A 24,156-nucleotide genomic window follows, 5' to 3' on the forward strand; every position below is an offset into this window, starting at 1 on the left:
TCAGTCTTCTTCCAGCAGGTAAACAGTGACTGAAGCAGAGTCCTCCCAGACTGGTCCCTCAGGTCTGAATCTGTAATCACTCTTAGATCTCAGACATGAAAGACTTGCGTACATCTTCCTAAAAATGCCCTCTGAGGTGCCAAGTTCAGTTTCAAATGGTAGAATGTGGAGAAGAGAGGGAAAGTTTTGGAAGAAATAATAGCTTGTGATCAGGTACCTCTTAAAAGGAGTGCATAGGAGGACTTTTTTTTTTTTACTTTGTAAAAGCATTCTTAACACTTCTGAATCATTCATTTTTCATCATGGTCATGAGTTAAACTTGATGAGAAAAGGAATAGCAGCTCCATACACAAGGCCCTCTTAGGCTTAAAGAAAGTCCTCATGTCGTAATTGTATAAATCATGAGCATCTCAATAATTCATTCATTAATACAGTCAGTCAATTTTGGTCTGTCGGTCAATAGGCCTACTTTGAAAAAAAAAATGGCCATACTTATTTTCATTCATACCCTCAGCATGAATCCATTTAGCCCTTACTTACAGGCCTACATGCCCCCTTAAGGCTTACTCAACATTTACAGTATACACAGCAGGTTACTCAGCCTTTGCTTAATTTTTCATTAAGTCTTTACTATTAATTTTTCACATCAGCTAGAGAGAAAGGGGTAAAGAGAGGGAATGACATGCATCAAAGGGCCACAAGTTGGAATCAAACCCAAGCCCAGAACCCAGAGAGAACTCTACGTGGGGCGCACACAAGTTATGAAGTATACATATACTGAACCATTGAATGTCAAAGTGACATGTTGATGTCACTGGTAAATAATGGTCAGTTTTCTTGCTATTATTGTGGTTCAGACTGAGCTGTTGCCTAAACAAGCTCAACTGGACATTTGTCTGTTTCATTGCTGATTTAAAAATCACAGTCATAGTCAGAGCTCTGAGTTTATACAGAGACTGAGTGAAGCAGGTGCTGGAAACCCTCACAGCCGATGTCTGCAGATTTACTGTACGAGCTTTGCTGACATCTAGTGGTCACTTTTGAGATTGCACTGTTAAAAATTCAACATCCTTCAGAAAGACACCAATATGAGGTTTATTATTGCTAAACTTACGTTTGTGGATAAAACTAAGAAAAAAAAGTTCTGTCTGCTTTTTTCGGTACTTCAGGAAAGTCCTTCCAGAACTTCCCGGTGTGAGAATGATGCCAGAAAGGGTGTAAATGGATGTCCATTACAGAAAGAGCAGTTTGTGTTAATGTCTTTTTTTGTATTTCTGCATGTAATGTTTGGCAGGGTAATATTTATGAATAATTTTGACGGACACCCCCTTAACCTTATTCACAACTAGGTATTTATGAAGATCTATCCAAACCTTCTTCACCGTGTCTTACGAGGGCGGAGCTAAGACCGCGTGGCAGAGACGCAAGTGCGGGGAACGTGGACGCCAGACACGTATGGGATGAACTCAAGGTTAAACGGATCACTACGCTTAAAAAAGTAGTTCACAGGGATTTCTGATAACTGATTTTTAGCAACCCTCCAATAACGGCTTTATTAGATTAATTCTGAACAAATTAACTTGTATAAATAGCTACACCTTGTGTAAACTGAAGCAGTATTTGGTTAAAGTCAAAAAAGAAAATATACAAGCGTATTAATTTCCTCAGTGAAAAGTCCTATGACTTAATTGCTCTCTACATCGTGGCAGCACCTGTGGTGAGGTTTTTGTCGTTGAGAAAAAGAGAGTTTCAAAGAAATTTTCCTCACAAGTAAGTATTCATATGTCTGAATTAAAACTGATACAACATACGCTGCTACTGACAAGATTTTTTATGCGAGTCTGATTTCTTCACCAAGTTTAGATTTAATGCTAATCGACATTACTTGTATGCCACCTCCCAGCCATCATGCTCATGACAATCTTACTTGCTAACTAAGCTAACCATTATTGCTAATCGGTTTACTAACATGGGACTGTAACCTAATGTTAAATATCACCGATATTACTGAATTGACTAACTCTAAATTAGTATAATTTAATATATATAGCCATATCCCGCTAAGGGGGAAAAAATGTTTGGGCCGTTAGCTAGCTAATGTCGTTAGCCTAGCTGGTAAGCTAGTTGCGCAGTTGGCCCACCTTAATTAGCGGGCGCCATCCCGTCTGTGAGATGAAAGCATTTAACTTTATGTATAACTTTAAGTTTTTATATTAATTATGATACTAAATTATTGTGATGGCTAAGTGTTTGTAGAAAGATTAGTAATGGTAATTAATTAGGGTATTTTTAGACTTTCAACTCTTGTTCAAATTACCATTTAGGCTTGTCAGAAAATCTTTTTCCAACGTCTTTGTTTAAGTTAGTTGTTTGCTCATAATTTTGTATTAATGACAGGGTATTCTTTTTAAACAGCTGCCACATTTGAGACTGGAAAATGACTGGCCGGGCACGAGCTAGATCAAGAGGCAGAGCACGTGGTCAAGAGACCGCTGCACCTGGAGCGGTAAGAGCAGTTAATCACTGGATAATTTTACATAACAATTAATGTTAACCTTTTTACCTTAACGTAAACCTTGTGTTATTCTTGATTACTTAGGAACATGAGATCTACCTTTTTCAATTAGCATCATTACTAATACAATGCTGCTTGTGTACCTTCAGTGGCATCTGTTCACAGGGTTCCCATGGTCATGGAAAACCCCAAAAAGTCCTTGAATTTAAATTTTTCAGGCCTGGATAAGAATGGAATTAGGAAAAAAACCTTTTAAGGGTCATGGAATTTTGTGGTGTGTAATGAAATTGTTACAGGAATCTTTCATGGATAACCTTCCAGGTAATGTGACAGAACGGCAGATTTATTACGTGCATTATCGGTATGTGATAGTATATTGTTATCATCACATAACGTCATGTTTATTCATTTTCTTCCTGTGGTCTGTCTCTCCCTTCATGTATGTCCACTAGCTGAAATTATGTTTGAGTAGAGCTTTATTATGGTCCTTGTAAAATCATGAGAATGTTTTTCTTTTTATTTATTTATTTTCCATGAAATACGTGGGAACCCTCTGTGTAGTTGTGTAGATATTTATGGCTTTATTTGCAAAGGTTTTGACTGTAATTTCAGTTTTGTTGCTCAGCAATAAAAGGTAACATCTAAGTAATTGTCCCGGTTACTGATGATCATTTATAGACCTTACTGTTCCCATTTGAGGTACTCTCACGGGAGAAATGGTCTCCATGCTGACAATTGAATTTTGGTATATTTGATGTAGTTTGAACAGTGTGCCTGACAATACATATAAAAGTTACTGGCTGTCTTTCTTGAAGAGCAAGGTTCGAGAGCCTGCACCAGTGGCACCTCCACCTACTGAGTCAGAGTTGGTTGGAAGAGGGAGGCAGAAAGTTGCTCCCAGACCCTTTCCAGCAGAAGGTACAGTCAAACACAAAGTGATGTTGCATTTGTTTATTAAGTTAATGGATTTTGGCTATTTTTACTTTTGAAAGTCTACATGGAAATGCAATTAATATCTATACATCATATGTAAATACATATTATACAGGACTATGAAGTGTCCAAACTATTTTTGTTCTCATACAGTGTATTATATTTTTTAAGTTTGAATGTTGCATGGCAGTGAACACACACTGGTCCTGACTGTCTCAGTTTTGTATTAGCTGAACTACAGATTTCAGCTGGATTTCAGCAGGTGAAGCTGGGAGAAAGAGGTGGACGCCGCCGAGATTTTCACGATGCAGGGATTAACACCAGGCAGGCTATGGAGCATGTTAAAGAATCAAAGTCTGGTCAGTCAGTATGAAATTCATGAAATTTCATAAAATTAATGAACATTAAAATATGCAGCAAATGTACACCTTATAATTTGTCCAGAGGATGATATATTACTCCCTAAAATTGTGTTTGTACTTTCTCAGGAACATCTGGTTCTGCCATTCAGTTGAGAGCAAACTACTTCCGCATCCTGTCCCGCCCTCAGTGGGTGCTGTATCAGTACCATGTGGACTTCAAACCACCAATGGAGGCTCGTCGCCTGAGATCTGCTCTCCTCTTTCAGCATGAGGAAACACTTGGCTCAGCATGGAGTTTTGATGGGGCTGTGCTTTTTTTGCCTCACAGGTTGCACGGCAAGGTAAACTAAAACTTAAAATATTGAGAACAAGACACAACTGTTTCTTAACACCTGTTAAAGGAGCACTTCACCCACGAAATGACCATTTATGTATCAACTATTTATGCCATGTTACCTGAAAGTTCCCTTTCTGACTGGCACTTAAACTGAAAGCATAGATAAGATTCACTTTAAGTCCTGGTCAGAAAAAGCTGAGGCAAAGTAATGCAACATGTATGGGAAGCACTGAGAACATGACTGAATATGCAAAACTTGGATTATACTGTAAGAGTTTATGTGGGAGTTCGTAAACAGATGTTTTATATAGGTTTGCTGTTGTCAAACATTGTCCCCAATAACTTAAATTCATGAAAAATATTCATCTTTTTTGGATTCTCTGTTCACCATGAAGGTATGCAAGAAAAACAGTTTTATTCACGAATTGCCTGCCCCCTTTGCAAAAATATTACTACGTTGGTTCAATGGCAACTTCCTTGGGATGGAAGGCTTGACTGGTAAATTATTAAATGTGGCTTCCTTATGAAAAAAACCCCCATTGTTTTCCTTCCTAACTTCATTGTCTTAACTTGTGTGTAGGAGACTGTCCTCCACAGCGAGACCAGGCATGGAGAAAAGGTTCAGATAACCGTCACCCTAACAAATGAACTGCCACCCACATCACCAGCATGCCTTCAGTTTTACAACATCATATTCAGAAGGTAAAACATCTTCTTTAAAAAAAAAAAAAAAAAAGTATTGTATGGATGGAAATTATTAATGCATCTGCCAAATTACCACTTGGATAGCAGTACACCACAGCATTTTGGATCTTGGGATTCTTCCAAATGTCTCATTGCTGGTATTATTCCATTTTCTCAGGATCTTGAGAATTCTCAACATGCAGCAGATTGGACGCAACTACTACAACCCCAAGGATCCACTCAACATCCCACAGCACAAGTATATTTATTAGCCTCCCAATATTTTTTTAATTATACAGCTCTATTTTGCTCAAAGTATGTATTAAGATTTATGGTGTATTTTTAAGATGTGATCCTTCATGATGGTCTAAAATAACCAGGGGTCTTTTGTAAAAATGCAGCATGACGATATAAACACTTCATACATCAGGTGTTATGCAGACCTGCCAGTGCGCATTCAACAGCTGTCACTGTTTGTGTCTGTTAGTGGAGACTTCACCCTGCAGTGAACTTTATACACTTTACTGATATACCAGAGAATTACACAGTAACAATACTTCATAATTTCTCTAACCGTTAACCCTAGGGCTGTAGTCTCCTGATCGACTAGTCGATTATTTGTTTGCTATGCTCTCATCCGACCAAATTCTCATTAGTCGAATAATCGCCGTATTACTTTCATAAGGAGAAAAGTGCTACATCAATAGCTTTCCAGGATTAATCCCTTATTTCCTGCGGTGGGGGGGGACAGGCTAAGTTACCTGTGAAAATGGGGGTGTTTTCAAAACACCCCCTTTGTTGACAGAAAGTTGGACTCGCCCACCCTCACGCACAGCGTCGCGGTGACGCAGACCACCTTTCAGTTTCTGTGTACCAACACCATTTCCCTCAGTGGAAACTGAGCTTGTATTTACTTCTATTTCACAGACAAGAAACAATAAATTAGGCTGGCGCTAATAACGTTAGCATGTTGTATTTGCTTGGAAAACGTGTTTAGTATAAGACAGTTGTTGTACTGGAGCCACACTGAGTGCTGTTACCATTGTTACATGTTGCTGTTGTCCCTGGTTTTATGAGAAGAGGAAAAGATCGCTAGACGCTAGGCTAATTTATACAATGTAAAACGCCATAGACTTGTGCTAATAATGTTAGCATGTTGTATTGGTTGGGGAAATGTGTCCAGATAAAGACAAGTGTTTGTCAGTTCTGCGATTTATAGTGAAGCCAATTTGCGTACTTGTGTTTGAGATTGTCTCTATTAAGCCATATTTAATGTGTCAGGACTGTTTTTCTTTTGTGGTGTTCACAATAGTGATGTCAGGTTAATTTGGTTCAGTGAGGGCTATGGAATATTAAATCCATATGTTCACACGACATCTTAGCCTTTCTTACACCCGGATGTACATAAACTACAGGTTATACACTGCTCTTTTCTTTTATCAGTTATTGTAGCGGTTATTGGTCATGAGAAGCAGGTAATTTTAATATCTTTATCGGTTGGAAAAAAGCCATATTGATGCATCCCTAATGATCAAGTGTTCACCAAGCATTTGCCAAATAGCATTAGATTTCACAGATCGGAGGTAGATTAAAAGTAATAGTCAACAATAGACATATACTAATTCTGGTAAGCAGCATGTCAAACGATTTGCACAGACTGTTTAAAACATTTTGTAAGCGTTTTAGCTGACGGTATCAACAAAAGAAAAATCTCAACTATGGTCAATATTTTTGTACAAGTTTTAAATGCACAGGATGTAATTTCTGCCGTTCTCAATCAAAACTGTAAAAGATACACTTTGATGTTGATGAAAATCTGTCTGACATGACACAGAAATCGTGTTCATGGACAAGTAAAGATATTAAACCTAAGTTTATGCCATATCATTATAATGACAGGCAGTTAGTCATCTAAACTTGAAAACGTAACGTTAGTATCAGAGAAGTTAACTGTACAGCTACTGTAGCTAATGTTACATGGTGAATTCAATCATGGGGAAGCCCAGCACTGTGATCGTGGTCAAAATGATCATACTGAAAATAACTGAGCATATTGAACGTAACGTTATAATGTTACCGTGCGCATTAGCTCAGTGGCTGGTCTTCTACGACAACTATGGTTTAACTGGCATTTAAGGTGCATTACTGCCCCCTCTGCAGGTGTATAGGTGATTTAATGATATTAAAAATGTACACTTATTATCGCGCTTGAGGAAAATATCTAATTATCATTTTATTGTCCTGCCCTAGTTTAAAGGCTAAAATTATGATCTCAGTAGACAGTAGGGCTGTCAACGAATATTCTAAATTCGAATTTGAAAAAAAAATGGGGAAAAAAAAGATATGGTTTTTGAAAAAAACGGCATGAAGTCGGTAATACCGGATTTTCGCCACTTGGGGGCGCAGTTGACCCATTTAAAATAAACGACCTTAGGACAACAGAGTGACAGTAACAAGTTCTTTTATTCCTTACAAATAAATTTTGCAGCTTACTCAATCAGTGCAAACAAGGGTTGCCTCCTTCGTCTGGCTCAAAGCCAAAGTGTTGCCATAGTGGTGCATTCTTTGATTTCGTCGAGATTAAATTGTCCGCCATTATTGACTCCCCGTCACTATTAAACAAACTCCAGGCTACAGTAGAGGTGCATGCACACTCGCACCTAGCTCAGTCCCCCCCCCCCCCCGCTTGCTGTGTGCTTGGTGAAGAGGCAGACAAAGGTGCTCACAGACTCGGGCGTACTATAAGCGGAGCGGACTCCGTGTAAAAATGTCCGTGAAAAATCCCCGCGATGTGAAAAATACATGCCAAACAGTCTTTTGTGTGACACTGGTGCGCGGAGTGGAGTCCACGCAGTCGTGCTTTGCGCGCACAGGGCTTGTGGACGTCCACTTTTACTGGGCGGACCTCCGCGGCGTCCGCTCTGCGTACGCTTTGCCCGAGTATGCTGTCCGGTCGATCTCAAAAAATAAAACCCGGTCTAAGATGGAGTACCGGACCGAATTGGTATTATCGAGAACCGACCCAACCCTAGCCTGGGCCGCTGCACTGAACGCACTGCTTGACACATTCGCTCGCGGCTTGCGCAGAAAATAGACCAGACGGTGAAACGATCGCTGCAGGGCGCGAGCCAGCCACGGTGTGGATGACACAATCGGTTAACATGGGCGCCGAAAGGAAACTGGCTTCGCTTCTCTGCGCTTCGAGGCCATTCGCAGCACTTCGTGAGCGGTGTGGCCCTGGCGTGATGGGTCAGAGAGGGGGGCGAGCGAGAGGTCCGCGGTTGTTGATAACGTAATGTTATAGATAATTGTTTTATGTGTTTTAATGTGTAGGTATGTAAATGTTTCCAAAGATGTTTATGTTGAAATAAAAATACCTACAAGTAGTTATGTTTCCTTGTATTAATACATATACAAGCATGTTTCCTTGTATTAGTTTGCCCTCTTGTGGACATAATGCGGAAAGAAAAAAAAATTGAATGGTTCGAACCTATGAGTTATTTTTAGAAGGAATATTCAAATGTCATTTTTGAGTAATTTTGACAGCCCTAGTAGACAGTTTTCAACCCAGTGAGAAGCTGTAGCAGAGATCAGTTAATGGGCGGTCTTCAGTGATGGGAACTAACCTTTTTTTAATTAGAATTTGGATGACAAACAGTGACCCTGTCTGTCTGTCCTAGACTGACCATCTGGCCAGGTTATACCACCACCATTTTGCAGTACGAGTCAGCCATTATGCTGTGTACTGACGTGAGCCACAAGGTCCTGCGTAGTGAGACAGTCCTTGACTTCATGGCCAGCCTGAGACCGAAGGTTGGAGAGCATCGCTTCCCTGAGATCTGCACCAAGGAGCTTGTTGGACTGATTGTCCTCACCAAGTAGGATCCACGTTCACAAACATTCTTGAATTAAATGCACACGTCTTGCATTTTTATAATTCTGGGCTTTAGAGTGATGTGTATTGACTATTGGTTATCCTTCTCTTGCTGCCTCTGAATTTTTTAGGTACAACAACAAAACCTACAGGGTTGACGATATCGCATGGGATCACACTCCCAAGAACACATTCACCAGGGGAGACAAAGACATTTCCTTCAGGGACTACTACAAGACTGTGGGTGTCATGCAGGCAATACAAGTATTGGTGTTAACTAGAACAATAATTAATATCTACTTTTCTGAACTGGCAGATGCAGACTGACACACACACACACACACACACACTCTCTCTCTCTCTCTCTAACATAACAACATACTCAGTTTGAAGGACTCTGAATAAGGATTGGGCAAAGAAGGAAACAAACGATAGGATTGATTGTTATCAGCTACATGTATTAAAGGGAAATTTCGGTTTATTTCAACCCGTCTTCTATTGTCCTAAATTTGTTTCACGTGACTAGTGACATAAAAATAATAGTTAGCATGTTAGCCGTTAGCCTAGATATAGCCGGGGCGCATTAGTAGCGTCAGACCTGTTAAAACGTAAGTAAACGGGCATACATTCAAGTGCAAAGTTAGTCCACTAAACAAGCTTTTTTTCCACAAAGACCGCCTCATATCGTTAGGATAAATGTCAGAGAACATATAGAAAATGACATGTAAACGTGTTGTCTTACCTTACCGGTGTGCTGCCATGTTTGTTTATCATCTAGCTCTGCTTTCCAAAGCGCGGCCGTAATATCGCGAGAACAAGCAGCGATCTCATAGTGTGCCTGAACAAGCAGCAACAGCTGGAAGGATACATTGACAAAGAACTTCGTGAAATTGAAGAACGGAGGTGGAGAGAGAGAGAGGCGCAACAGGTAGAGGATGAATGGCTGCTGCAAGGCTGCGTAGCTCTGGAGATTGGTGGTGTACCTGTGAGGAATGTAGTGTTGCACGGTATACTGGTACTAAAATAGTACCGCCGTACTAGAGTATTCCAAATGGTACTATACTGCATTTGGAAAATATCGGTACTTTGAAATTGATTCAATTCATTAATTTAGTTAATTTATTTTACTCAATTATGCACACAGACGCCTTTCTTGTTCCTATTGGAGCACAGATTGCACAAGTGGTATGTATGACAACACCTGTATCAACATTCGCAGCTGGCGCACATGAAAAAAGACGAGACAGTCTGCCTCGCAAAGGGAGATAACACGAGACAACACAAACTTGGTGGGACATTTGAGTTACCAAACGGTGACGTCTGTACCGAGGTACTTACCGAACCATGATTTTTTTGGTACCGTTACACCCCTACTATTTATTGTTCTAAAGGTTTGTATCCAAAAGGACCTTTCCTTAGAAAAAGTATCGAAATTCATATTGGCATTGGTACCGAAACAAAGATTTTGGTATTGTGACAACACAAGAGGAATGCCTCTGTTGCAAGGAATGGGACCGGTTGCAGCCTTATTTTCAAGGTCTGGATGTGACCGAGGACGAGACACCTCCACCTGGAGTAACGTTAGTATCCAGCTGGGCTTTATCTAGAGCTGGCGAGATATTTTTCGTCCGCGCTTTGGAAAGCAGAGCTAGAAGGATAAACAAACACGGCAGCACACTGGTAAGGTAAGACAACACGTTTACATGTCGTTTTCTATATGTTCTCTGACGTTTATTCTAATGATATGAGGCGGTCTTTGTGGAAAAAAAGCTTGTTTAGTTGACTAACTTTGCACTTGAAGGTTGCCTGTTCAGTTACGTTTTAACAGGTGTGACGCTACTAATGCGCCCCGGCTGGAATTTCGAGGCTAAATCGGTTAAGTGATACCTCTTAATATCTTTATTCATGGACTTCTACTCTGGTCCGCATCTAAACATTCATACTCTCCGTTTTCAGCAATATAGCCTGGATATCAGTGATCTGAACCAGCCACTGCTGATCAGCCACGTGAAGAAGGTGGGTCCTGTTGGAGGTCCTCCTCCTGGCCCAGCCATGCTCATCCCAGAGCTGTGCTACCTTACAGGTATGTGGTTCTCCAGTGTGAGACTGCTGATTCAAACTAAACACAACATTTTAGACATTTATTGCATAACCTATAGCCAGGGTCTTCAACACGGGATCAGTTACCCCTAAGGGGTCCTTACAGTTACTGCAGGCTGTGTTGAACTTACTGTCGATAACAGCGAGGAAAAATAGTGAGCTAAAATTGACCTACTATTAAAACATATTAGCCAAGTAGCTGTATTATTATTCCAAGTGTACAGACATTCTTGTGCGGCATAATGGATCATTTTGTAATTTTTTGAGCAACAGACTCTTGACACACCTTCTACCTCAGAAACCACCAGTGAAAGTGCAGTGGGTGCCATGCTATAGCTGCATCTGACTGAGCAGCTAAATGCAAGCGCAAATGAGACCAGACAAATACTTGATTATTTTAATTGCAACTTGAGTTTTATTAAATGTCAATAGTATGGGATCCATGGTCCATCTGCTCATGAGCTAAGGGATCCTTAACCTGAAAAACATTAAAGACCCCTGACCTATAGCAGTATAATATAGATGTATACTATAAGGAGGTCATTTTACTGAAACTAAAAAAAAACAAAACACATTTATTAGGGATGCACCGAATATATTCGGCCGAATATAGCCAAAAAAAACACATTCGGTGGAATAAGTGAAAAGCGAGGCCGAATAATAGCGGCGTGTTTTGATAACGCAATCAAACAGCGTGCGGTGAAGGACGGAGTAAAATGTCGGCAGTGTGGCGATATTTTACTCCGTCCATCACCGCACTCGCCTGTACGACTAAAAATAGTTTTGTCTGGGCAAAATAAATCATTCAGCACGCTGTGTGAGTACAGATTTCAACCAGCAGCAGAAACGAAACAGCAAATCCCGCCGGTTGTGGGTTGAACAGGGGTCACAGACACAGACAGGAATACGTATTCCTGTCAAATACGGTGGTGCATGATCACGGCTTACCGGCGACGGAGAAGTCCGGCTCCAGGTGAATAACTTGTTGTCATGACTGCCCAAAAGTACCTGAACAGCCGAGCCATGGTGGCACACAGTATGTGGCGTATCAGAGGAGAAACGGGCCGTTCACCGTTTCTCTCTTTTAGTCTTTCAGTGGCAGGTAACAGCCCACAAACCTCACCGCACTTAAGGGACTGTTCTTTACTTATGAAGGGACTGTTCTTTACTTGTCAGGGGAAGAGGGTGGCTGGTTGATTTTTATTTCATTTATTTTATTTTGATCCCCCCTATGTTAATCACTTATTGATGCTGTTTTTGAAGTATGAATAAGTCAATAAGTAATTTATTCCATTGAAATATCATTGATGTATTATAGAAAAGTGATTTATCTTTTTATAAATGACAAAAGGCACATCTGCCTCATTTTTGCTGTGGTATCCTGATACTACTCAGAACCATGATATTTTCATTGGTATCGTACAGTGGGATCCAATTTTGATACCATGACAACACTAATCTGGTGGGGGTTCATCTGCAAAAACTAATGAAAAACTAAAAAACAGTACTCGGTATTCGGCCAAGCGTTTAATATTATTCGGCTTCGGCCGCCAATTTTCATTTCGGTGCATCCCTAACTTTTAGACAGACTCAAGTCTTTAAGTGGTTATTGGTGACAGCAGTTAATCTGTTCAGATGTCAGCCATGGTGAACTATACCCATTTAGTATAATTTGTCATCTTTTAAATTACCACTCATTGTCTTTCACAGGCTTGACTGACAAGATGCGAGCTGACTACAACATCATGAAGGACTTGAGCAGCCACACCAGATTGAGCCCAGAGCAGAGGGAGGGACGCCTCACCAGATTTGTCACCAACATACAGAAGTAGGTGATAATCAGTGTGCCACTGAGTTAACCTAGTTAACCGTGTTTTATCTGTGTGGCCAAGTTTCATTATCGGAAATGATGAAAGCAGCCATTTACAGTAAGGTAATAATTTGGATTTTATTGAAGCGGGGTTGTATGAGGTAATTGTCCATACTTAGTGCATTAACTACAGTAGGTGCCAGTTGGCACACCCCCAACTTGGCAAAGGATACAAGAGTACCGCCATGGAAGTTGAGCAATGTACTGCCTTGAAAAAATCTTTATCAGTGTAAGTGGACAATATTTAGATTGTTTTCACTGCTTCGCCTTGCCGTTAGACAGCCCTTTCTGTCGGGGAACTGAAACCATGTCATCGCTCTCTTCAAAGCCACCAGACTCCTTTTGACAAACAGTAAAACAAACAGTGTTATTGTAAGACTTTGGTGATCTCAAACTAATTTTAAAACACCAAAGGCACAAAATAATAGGGCTGTACCCAAATAATCGGATATTAGAATATTCGTTTCTATGGGTAGGTATTCGTTATGAAAATTTGGTATTACAAACATTTTTTTGGCGCTCAATGTAGTCTTTTTGTTGTTGGTAAATGTAGGTTATCAATAAAAATCAAAACTTTTAAATTGCATTGTTAAAAATGTGAAAATATAGTATAGCCTACCAGCTGAGCTTGTGCACATGGCACGCTTGAGCGTATCTGTCTGAGGCTGTGGATCAATGCCAAGTTTTACCACTTTATCACTATTCCCTCTAACTTGTAGCTGTTTTTTTGTTATCTTTTGAATTTAATATGAATTATGGAACAGTTTTTGTCAACGTGTGTTTCCCCAGTTTTGTCCAATAAATTATTGTTTAAAGTCACCTCAACGCATCAGTACCTTCGGATGCCATGACAGTAATAGCCAATAATGTCAAAATCATCATCATCATCAATCATTTACAGACCCAGGGTACCCCCGCGGACTAAAAAGTCTTAAATTTGATAACTGTAAATTAAGGCCTTGAAAAGGTCTTAAATTTCATTCTCAAAGGTCTTAATTTTTCCCTTTCGTATCTGCATGATACAGCTCAACAACATAACTGTATACTAAGTAAACTAACAAAAAAAAAATCTTGGAACGTTGCGTTTTTTTTCTGCGACTTTATCGATCTCCGACATGAGGTGGCGTTCCAATGCACGTTTCAACTAGGAGGTCGGAAAATCCTGATTTCCGAGTTTTCTAGAACGCAGCATTACGTTGGAGCGTGCACAGTCAGCCGCTGACCCACCGAGGTCGTCGCTCGCGCAGCAGCTTTGGGATGGGCAAGTGCAGATTTAATCCATCGTGGCTAAGTGACTCAAAATATGACTGGGTTCAGGCTGTACCAGGGAATGAGTGGGAGGCTCAGTGCAGCCTGTGCCGTAAAAAATTCAAGCTCGGCACAATGGGACATATGGCCTTGGAGTCGCACATGAAGAGTGCTAAACATTTAGCATGCTCAGCAGCTACACGGAGGAAGGCACCCATATCCCAGTTCTGCGCGGCAAACCTGACGCTAACCTCAACAGTCACCTCGGCTGCCAGCAGCACCGAGCCCACACAGCCAGGTAACATACGAGCTCTTTGTGGCTCGACACCAACGCTTAAGGCAGAGGTGACGTGGACACTAAAGACGATATCGGACCACCACTCGTATACGTCAAATGAAAATATAAGTGAGCTCTTCAAAGTCATGTTCCCCGACTCAGAGATCGCGGCTACTTTCACATGTGGGAGCAACAAGACTGCCTATATTACTAAGTTTGGTCTGGCCCCTTTCATCACCAAACAACTGACCGAGCAGGTCAATAAGGCGTCTGGATTTGTGGTCATGCTTGACGAAAGTCTAAACAAAAGTACAAAAACTAAACAGCTGGACATTCATCTGCGCTACTGGGTTGGTGACCGCGTCCACTCAAGATATTTTGGCTCTGAGTTCATGGGCCATGCTATGGCGGTGGACCTGCTAAAACATTTCAAAGTAAGTCCATTTGTAATACTTTTGCACACAGGCGTGCACACGCACACACTATTGTTTATTAAAATAAGTGATTGTTATTTGTTCCTGTGTTATGCTGTTATTCTTAGTTATTCTGACAGATTTTTATTTGCATTATTTCATAAATGTATGCCAGAATAGGTGCGAGGTTGGTCTTAAATTTCATTGGTTGTGGTCTTAAAAAGGTCTTAAAAAGTCTTAAATTTGAGTGGAAAAATCCTGGGGGCGACCCTGAGACCGAATTAACAGACGATCACTGCTGCCCGACCCGCAGGCCCATTTGCGGGTCCCGCGGGTTACAGGTCGACCCGCCCATCACTACTCAGCTCAGTCTATAAGGCTGTACACAACAGTAAGGCTATAGACATTATTTTCTATTCAGGCCGGCAGAACCAGCAGCGCATTGGCTCTACAGTGCACGGCACTGCTGATTAACCATTTTATTGCAGCACAGAGTGTCTGCCAGCAACCAATTACTTGCAGAGGCTTTCTACAACTTGTTTCAACGGTTCCGTTTTAATCAGAAGACAAATTAAACAGGATGACTAGCCAATGTGAAAATCAAAAGAAAGCATAGCACAATTTTTGTGGCTTGAGAGCAAAGAGCTGGTCACCGCTGTGCAAAACTCCGCAATACAACTGGTTGACTGCAAGGCAAAGTGGTAAATAATTCTGAAAGTAACATAAACTTGAATCAATACATGTAATTATATTTCTTGTTTTCCTGTTCGTCCTGTCCACAGCAGTACATTGCTTGGTTTCAGTGACAGTACTGCTGTCTGCTTCTCCAAATGGGGGATGCCCAGAATGCCCTCTACTGTAGATAACACACTGACTACAGAGAAGTAACTCATGCAACCCCAATTTAAAAAATCAAAACTATCCCAGGGTTCAACGCTAAGGTTTTTTTTTTACTTGCCCGGTCGGGCAAGTTGGTCAGAGATCTACTTGCCCGAAGTCAGTTTTTACTTGCCCTATAAAAATTGTTTAATTTCAGCGGCTATCAAATAACAAAGACTGCAGTTATTTTTATGTTATGTAATCTTTATTCACACTGTATTTATTAATTAAAACAACATATGTCATGTATTGTAGCTTAATTCCTACACAAAAATGACAGTGTCAGGGCTTAAAGTGAAAAATTTGTCAGTCATTCTCCGTCTATAATTTTGGGCCCTACTTGAGCCATGCCCACCTCTATTTATTTTTCACCCCTCTCTCCACTTCTGCTGTGTTAACACCGGCTTTAATATATTTTGCTTCCATCTCTCTGCCCTGCTCTACTCTACTTCAACGCTACTTAGTTCTCTCTACCAGTAGACTACCACATCTACCTGTTGCACAAAACGCACATAGCAGTGTTTCCCCCAGGATGGAGTTGTAGCAGCGGAGGTGAAGCACACGCATGAAAAATAATTTTCACATGAGTGAAACTTTTTTGTATGCTTGCAAAGCACAGCCTGCTGGGATGTTTCTGTGTATCTACTGGCACCAGAAGGGCTCTTTAGGACTAAGTACATACAGTACATGTGTGCACAGTAATGAGCAGGTGAAATGTCTGTCTAGCTTACATATGAGGTGTCTCAAGATTTAGGAACATACAATTTTATTGAATATAATAAAGTAAAAAGTCACTTGACATGCTGCTGTTTTGTGCTATGACCTATTTAAGTGTTGGAAGTTGTTATTTACGTGACAACGCCTGAACGCAACACAAGCTCAGCATGAGTGCCGTGCTGCCCTGCTGTGCGAGCAGCTGTTTGTCTGTGCGTAACAGCAGTCTCTTGATGGTTATTTACACACTGTCCATAACAATAACTTTGTCAGCTGACAAACTGCACTGGGCTCAGGGTCAGGTTTGGTCAGGAAAATGCGGCCCGAGCCGCTCTAGCGTGCTCACCTGTGTGTGTGGCGGAACTCCGCCGTGCACGATGCAGAGAGCAGAGGAGAATTGTTAACGCGTGACCATGTAGAGACAGAAATGACACGATGATATAACACCATAAATAGTATATTGTTATGTTATATGAAGCGTCCGTCGCGCAAAATAATATCAATGGGGGCTGTGGGCAGGACACTGTTACACAGCTGTGCCTGTGACTTCAGGCAGAGAGACCGCTGCATCAGAGCCGAAGGAGCACGTTTCAAAATACATTTATTTTATCAATTAGTTATTAACTTTTACTATTTTTATCAACTTGCCCGATCGGGCAAGTGAGTTGTTAGTTTACATGCCCGCCCTTGAGTTTTACTTGCCCCGGGCAATCGGGCAATCGTTATTGTTGAGCCCTGTATCCCTTTCACTGAGATCCGGCCAAACTACGTAGACCTTGTAGCAATTTGTGGCCAGCCTGCTGAATAGGCCCTGACACACCAAGTCGATGGTTGGCCATTGGTCGGCCATTGGTCAGAGTTGGGCCATTGGTCAGAGTCTATGTATTGTGTCCCACGTTGATTTTGTGTGTTCATGTGCAACTTTTTGGCTGACACATAGTGACAAGTGGTAACACAGCAGGGGGTCTCATCGCCGCCAGTTCTCCGACGTTGGTTTGGTGTGTCTGGACCTACATCAACACATGGTAGCGTAAATGTGATTTCAAGGCTTAGATTTTAATTAGTCCTTATTAGCTTCTACTTGAGGTTGCAGAAGCTGTAAAATTGACAAGTGCAATTCGTCAAAGGTTAACAGCTTTGTACTGCACATGTGCTACTGTGGCCATTTCATTCATCTCACAGAATAATTTAGTGTAACTCGTACAACATAATGACCAGTGTCGTATTTTAGACTAATTAACACACAGATTAAACAGAGTAGCATTACTGTGTCTCTTAGTGTTGCTGGAGAACTTGTGAGTGAGTGGGGCGGAGAGTGTCAGACAGGAGAGATGCACACTGGTACATGTAACTTGACCCTATATAAATATAAACGGTGTTGTCTAAATTTCTGTCTTGCTTGAAAATATATCGATATATCATACATAGTCATATTGCCCAGCCCTAATAACTATATTTGCCTGTTTAGATAATGTCATTTATCTATTTGTCTTTCAATCGATCATGAAGGCTCTTTACTGTTTTCACTGGAAAACTTCAACAGCTTGTGTAGTTGGTCTCTTCATATGCTTAATTAAGTTAAGTAATTTTCCTGTCAACATTTTCAGCCATCATAATTCCAGGCTTTGATTTAAATGCTAATATTTATTTCATAGGGATAGTGACGCACAGGCAGAGTTGGATAAGTGGGGACTCAACTTTGATAAGCAGCTCCTAAGTCTGACAGGCAGAGTCCTCCCAGCTGAGAGGATTTTCCAGGGACCAAAATCGGTACAATAAGTTTGTGGTTATATACATTTAAATTGATTTATTTATGTCAACTTAATTGAGAGATTAACATGATAATTTTTGTCACCTAGTATGAGTACGACCCCTGGGCAGCTGATTGGGCCAAGGAGATGCGTGGAGTGCCAGTGATCAGCTCTCCTCAGCTGAACAGCTGGCTCATCTTTTACACCCATCGTAATGCCAATGAAGCCCAGTCCCTCCTGCAGACCCTCAGCAAAGTCTGTGGTCCACTCGGTATCCGCATTCAAAGAGCGGTCATGTGAGTACTAGCATAGGAACAGTGCAACAAAAAACACCCTAAAGAGTTATTTATGTTGCTCAAGCTGGTGCCTGAAATCTTTGAATTTTAGGCTTTATATTCAGCATCAGAAAAAGTAATTTGTCACTGACAGTCGATAATGAGTGTAAAATACATTTAAATGCACTCAGTTGCCTTTAAGTACACCTCGCTAAAACTTAGAGGACTCTTAGAGGAGTAAAGAAAAATTATTTGCATCCAAAAAGTTAATGCATAAGCATTTTGACTTTTTTTTTTCTTTGATTACGCAAATGCATCAATCAATTATCAAATTAGGTACTTAGAATATGTTCATGTGGTTCAATTTTTTTTAGGTTATTAATTGAAGGTCAATATTTTTCAAAAAAAAAAAAAAAAAATTAACCCTTGTCAGTTTGCTGTCTAAGTAAATTATGGTTATTGTGTATTTTGGTTCAATTAGCCAGCCCTGTTTGGGTGGTCATGTCAATTAATTATTGTAACTGTCCTTTAATTCAGGATCCAGTATGAGGACCATCAGGAGTCTCTCCTCAGAGCCCTGCAGCAAAATGTTGGAAAACAAACACAGATGGTTAGTGATTGCATATATACTGCAGCAACATGGAAGTAGAGATCACCTTCATAAGTTTCCCTTTTGCTTATTTATTTACTCTGCGCTGTGACATTTCTTGTGAACAATGGATGAACTTAAATGTTTGTATTGTAGCCATGTTTACGTGGCGTGTGTTGTGTTTTGGAGGCACAGTGATGCGCCGTGTCGTCAAAGCAGAATGAGACCTTCTAGTTGTTTCTATGTTAGGTGGTGGTGGTCCTCCCCAGTAACCGGAAGGACAAGTACGACACCGTCAAGAAGTTCCTTTGTGTGGAATGCCCCACTCCCAGCCAGTGTGTGGTTTCCCGTACCCTCAGCCGACCTCAGGCTCTAATGACTGTGGCTACCAAGATCGCTCTGCAGATGGCCTGCAAGATGGGAGGAGAGCTGTGGAGTGTGGAAGTCCCTGTAAGTCACATGGACAAAAATGTGTACATTGAAGAAATTAAAAGTTTAGGTGTGTTGTGGGAAAACAAGATTAGGTAGATCTCGAGTGGATTAAGCAGTCAGATGTTTTTTAAGAGTGTATAGAGAATGAAGCTGATGCAGTGTTTCTTGTTTCATGAATTGCAGTCATGGTGTTGCGTTTAAAGAAGACACTAAACAGGCTTCATATTTCCCCAACGTCATAACTTTATCTTGTTTTGGGGGCTCTATGCTTGGTTATGTCACATTCAGGAGTAATCCAAAGGTGACATTTACTTACTTTGTGTTTCTGATTCAGGAATGTATTGCTGATAGTAACCATGCTGTTGTCAGCCCTAGCTTTGAAACCTTGGGTACATATGTACTAGGGGTGAGTTCGTTTATAAAATCTCTAAACATTTAGAGTGGGTAAATTTTTTTTGTGTAAATGTGTACATGGGTTTCACCGCTGGGTGGTGCTATTGCATTATACCAGTAAAGCCCCAGTTATCCGAATACCAACTGAATGGGCCATTTAACCAATGGTGACAGGCCGCCACTCCGAATTCTGGTCCCTGAGGCCTGACAGTAAGCTATGGCGAGCCTGTAGAAGTCGTATTTCCCATGCATGTCAGCGATTTTCACCGGGGACGCACATGAGTAATTCAGGCTGACATTACCTATTTTTCAGCGAACTCCTCTTTAATTTTATTAAAAAACATGGCATATAGGTCCACAGTAAATTATTATTATTATTATTATTATTATTAGTATTATTAGTATTATTATTGGGTCTTATAAGAGTGGGCTACAATGAGCTATTAAATCACAGCATCCGCGGTGAGAGGACACGGAATTGTGTGCACTTTTACGCACGCCGGTTTAGGCGATCACAGATATTTGATGTGGGAAAGAAGTAGCCAGATGTATTACCTGTTTTTAAGCTGCACCAAGATACGTGGTTCGTCCGTCCGTAGCACGAGTCATGCGCCACTTCACCGACCCGTGCGTAAAAGCGCAAACAATTCCGTGTCCTCTCACCGCGGATGCTGTGATTTGATGGCCCCGTACTCATTGTAGCCCACTGGCAAACGACCCCCTTAACGAACGCGCCGTTTTAATAGTCACAGAGCACGGAGGCTACTGCCCTGTTGCCAAACCCGGTCTCACACCATTTCTTGTCATATTCATAGTCTATCACAGTTAGTCAACAATTAGTATCACCCTCCCTCCCCCCTAAAAAAAAAACCAAAACAAATGTTTTTCGTGTACTAATTTTTCATAACCGTTTATGATCTAACACGTGTGAACGTGTATATGGACTCACTCCTAATATGTACCCATATGTTACTTATTGAGCTGTCCATAGGTCTAGGTTATTGAATGTGTTCCATAAATGTGTCTGTGTCCAATGCTGAAGGAAGAGGAGACAAAATCAGTGCATTCGTTTCAATGAGTTTCTGAGTCCATTCAAAGGTTGGGGTGAACAGACTTTTACAAATGGGAGGTGCTGATGGATCTTGTTTGGGACTGAGCTGGAACGCTGCACTGCTAACTTGTCCCACCTCTTTGTGCAGCTCAAACAGCTAATGATTGTGGGCATTGACTGCTACCACGACACTCTTGCTGGGAAGAGGTCCATTGGAGCTCTAGTGGCCAGCCTCAACCAGACCATGAGCAGGTTAGTTTTTACATTTTCTTTCCATCCTGTACCTCTGTCTGTAGCCTGAATTAGGTTGTGCTTAACAGCCACACAAGTCTGCTTCACAGTAGTTATTTGGTGACCTCCCAATCTTTGATTCAGTGCCAATAAGTTGTGTGAAATTTCTGATTTCTTTGTCAAGGTGGTTCTCAATGTGTGTGCTGCAGCACAGAGGCCAGGAAATAATGGACGGACTGAAGAAAGCCCTAAGTGGCAAGTTGCTTTCCATATTTCTACAAATGCTTTTATTTTAACAAATATGTTAATTCTCTATTAGCGATCTTTGGCAATGACTTGTATTTGTTTTCCAGCTGCACTGAAAGAATATCTGAAGTTCAACAACTGCCTGCCATCACGCATCATTGTGTACCGAGATGGAGTGGGAGACGGCCAGCTACACAGCGTGGTCAACTATGAGGTTTCACAGATCATGGACTCAATCAAGTCCATGGGGCAAGACTACATGTAAGTTTTTCTTGTCCAAAGTTTTAAAAGCCCTTTAAAAAACAGCTGCACTTAGAAGCTGTTTGTCACCAACATTGTCAACACATTGTCGACACATTGGATTGTTACACACTAAAATAACTTGAACAAGACTAAAATTTTACTGTAAATTGCCAGTCTTTGAAGGAGCCTCTCCATCTGCTCTTCATAGGCCCAAGCTGAGTGTGGTGGTGGTGAAGAAGCGCATCATCTCCAGGTTCTTCGCCCTCAACCATGGCAAGGTGACCAACCCTCCCCCAGGCACCGTCGTTGACACTGATGTCACTCGCCCAGAGTGGTATGTATTTATTAGCTGGCCTTACCTATTTATGTATGTATGTAGTTAACTTTTACAACCATTGTTTGTCAGGTATGACTTCTACATCGTGAGCCAGGCTGTCCGCAGTGGAAGCCTTTCCCCGACCCACTATAACGTTGTGTACGACACCAGCGGACTGAAGCCTGATCACATGCAGCGGCTCACCTACAAGCTGTGCCACATGTACTACAACTGGCAGGTAGGCTGGCATCATGCGTGCAAAGGCTCCATCTACAGATGACTTTCCATCCAAAATGAAGTATTTGTTTTGTCATAGTCTTTTTTTTTTTTTTTTTTTTTTTTTTTTTACTGCTTATGCATAAAATTTAAAAAAAAAAAAAAGATTTTTGCATTTTTATTTCTTTTAAATTTGCTTCAAATTGTGTGCATTCAGTGGTGCAATGTTTATGTCCAGGGGTTTTTTATTGTGAAGGGGAAAACAAAATGTGCTGCCATTGTGGGGGCAGCAATACAGTTTTTGCTATCTTAGTTCAGACTACCACACCCCCATTATCTAGAGGAAAAGACTAGTATTGTCAGGCTCCGATGTTTGTTTTATCTGTACTTAAGGGTGTTTTCACATATAGTCCTTTTTAAACAAACTGAACTCAATCCTCTTAAAGTGGACCAACAGAAAAGGGACTCAGTTCTTTTTGTGTTCACATTGTCAGTTCATTTGAAAGAGGACTCTGTTCTTTTTCTGGTCACACTATATATAATATATATTGACATAGTTTTATTACTTTGATGAGGCACTGCAGGGCGGTTATGAAGCCCCTTGTTTTCAGATGAACTTAAAATTGGAGGGACACCTTAGTGTCTCTGTGTGCTGTGGACTTTTGTGATTTGATGTATTCTAAATTCCACTCTGGAGATGTGCAGTATCTTGGACCAAACTACTCCTCGCCCTGCATCCTTCCAAGTGTTACAGGCCGACATGGTTTAGTCTGTAAATGCAGTGAAACCTTAAAAAAGCCAGTACTTTATCAATACTCCTGTTCAACAAGCATGTGGAAACATGTTGAAAAGGAGTATTTAAATCTGCTCTGCCTTCAGTCTCATCCTCTGCCGCCATGTTTTACACAAGCACAGCGCACTCTCAAGGCTAATGGCATATTGTTATAAACAAGCTAAAACCTTAGCGTCTGTAGTCCAACTCTTAAGCTTAGTTTGTCACATATCATAAAATGTGGCAAATTCTTATAAACTTAGCTGCTGGCTGAAACAAACCAGCCCTTCCTCCTCTACCAGCGGTACCTGCAGGTGGTGAATCACATCAGCAGCAGAGGGAGGAGCACAGAGGACAGGAGGTTTTCATTCTTTGTAAACATGACTCAGTATTTTTATGTCAGAAATATGATCTGTTTTATTGGCATTTAAAATTTGTTTCCAGTAAGATATTTAGCTGCTGCTGCTCTAGAAACAAGATGTAGTTGTATTTAAAATATTCAAATCTAGTCCTGTCCTGAAACGATTTTGTAAAAAATATATTTTTTAAAAAGTAATTATTTAATAATGAGAAGTCGTTAATGAACCAAACTAATAAGGAGGATCTAAGAATAGTAATGCCAATAAAATCCTATCAATACCCATTCCTGTTTCTCCTTGAAATTATGAAAAAGGAAGAGATGACAGGTTGACTCCTTCATTACTAGTAGCATACCTTTTGAAGGTAAAATGTTTAATTTACTTTTTATTGTATTACTTTTCATGCATTGATTGGTGCCAATGCCAGGAATAAAAAAAATCATAAGAAGGAATTGACATGTTGTACTTGATTTTCTCTTTGTGCTTTAGGGGATCATCCGAGTGCCCGCTCCCTGCCAGTACGCCCACAAGTTGGCTTTCCTTGTGGGTCAGAGCATCCACAGGGAGCCCAATATTCAACTGAACAACCTGCTCTTCTACTTGTAAGGATAGAAAGACAAGCAATTTGTTTGGCTCTGACTCTGTTAAGTTTCCTTGTAAAGAACTAGTTGTAAACTTTTATTTTCTTCAGTTGAAATTTTAAGTTTAGCCAAAGCTGAGTTTGTTTGCATCTCTAGCGTCAGATAGCCATGTGTATTGAGTTACGCAGTTCAAGAGGCTTGTATTACATGTTTTAAGTCTAATGATTGAAGACTCATTCAGATGTCAAATGCTAGCATATTTGCTAAAATGAGTAGAAATGCATGATGTCCCCTGTTAAAAATGCACTTGAGTTTTGCACAGTAAAGTAAAACGTCACAAGTAACTTGGATGTGAGACTTAATCCAAGCTGATAATGTCATCATTGTTTTCACTTCAAACTTGCAACCAATTTAAGTTGAGTAAAGCTTTTTGTTTTAAATAATAAATAAATGTGTTGTATGTCATTTTGTTTATAGTTAAATCACACATGCAAA

General features: G+C 40.7%; 1 protein-coding gene across 1 annotated transcript; it reads left to right on the forward strand.

Annotated features, from left to right (window-relative positions):
• Positions 1-1,427: 1,427 nt before the first annotated feature.
• piwil1 (piwi-like RNA-mediated gene silencing 1) lies at positions 1,428-24,112 on the forward strand. Its single transcript, XM_033619066.2, has 21 exons — positions 1,428-1,770; positions 2,416-2,506; positions 3,331-3,433; positions 3,679-3,807; positions 3,937-4,151; positions 4,728-4,849; positions 5,010-5,090; positions 8,512-8,709; positions 8,837-8,945; positions 10,662-10,788; positions 12,516-12,633; positions 17,862-17,976; positions 18,066-18,253; positions 18,770-18,842; positions 19,071-19,271; positions 20,846-20,949; positions 21,113-21,183; positions 21,282-21,435; positions 21,626-21,751; positions 21,824-21,971; positions 23,570-24,112. The coding sequence occupies exons 2-21, from the start codon at positions 2,438-2,440 to the stop codon at positions 23,684-23,686; spliced, it is 2,568 nt and encodes an 855-aa protein (XP_033474957.1). The 5' UTR covers positions 1,428-1,770; positions 2,416-2,437; the 3' UTR covers positions 23,687-24,112.
• The last annotated feature ends 44 nt before the right edge of the window (positions 24,113-24,156 follow it).

Source organism: Epinephelus lanceolatus, chromosome 9, assembly GCF_041903045.1.
Source record: "Epinephelus lanceolatus isolate andai-2023 chromosome 9, ASM4190304v1, whole genome shotgun sequence".
Taxonomy (NCBI): Eukaryota; Metazoa; Chordata; class Actinopteri; order Perciformes; family Serranidae; genus Epinephelus; species Epinephelus lanceolatus.

What these genes read in the sequence shown, in the direction of transcription:
- piwil1 (XM_033619066.2), top strand. Translation starts at nt 2,438, where the DNA reads ATGACTGGCCGGGCACGAGCTAGATCAAGAGGCAGAGCACGTGGTCAA. An exon ending in AGACCGCTGCACCTGGAGCG is followed by an intron (nt 2,507 to 3,330) that starts GTAAGAGCAGTT and finishes TCTTTCTTGAAG; the next exon opens with AGCAAGGTTCGAGAGCCTGC. An exon ending in TTTTCCAGGGACCAAAATCG is followed by an intron (nt 17,977 to 18,065) that starts GTACAATAAGTT and finishes TTTGTCACCTAG; the next exon opens with TATGAGTACGACCCCTGGGC.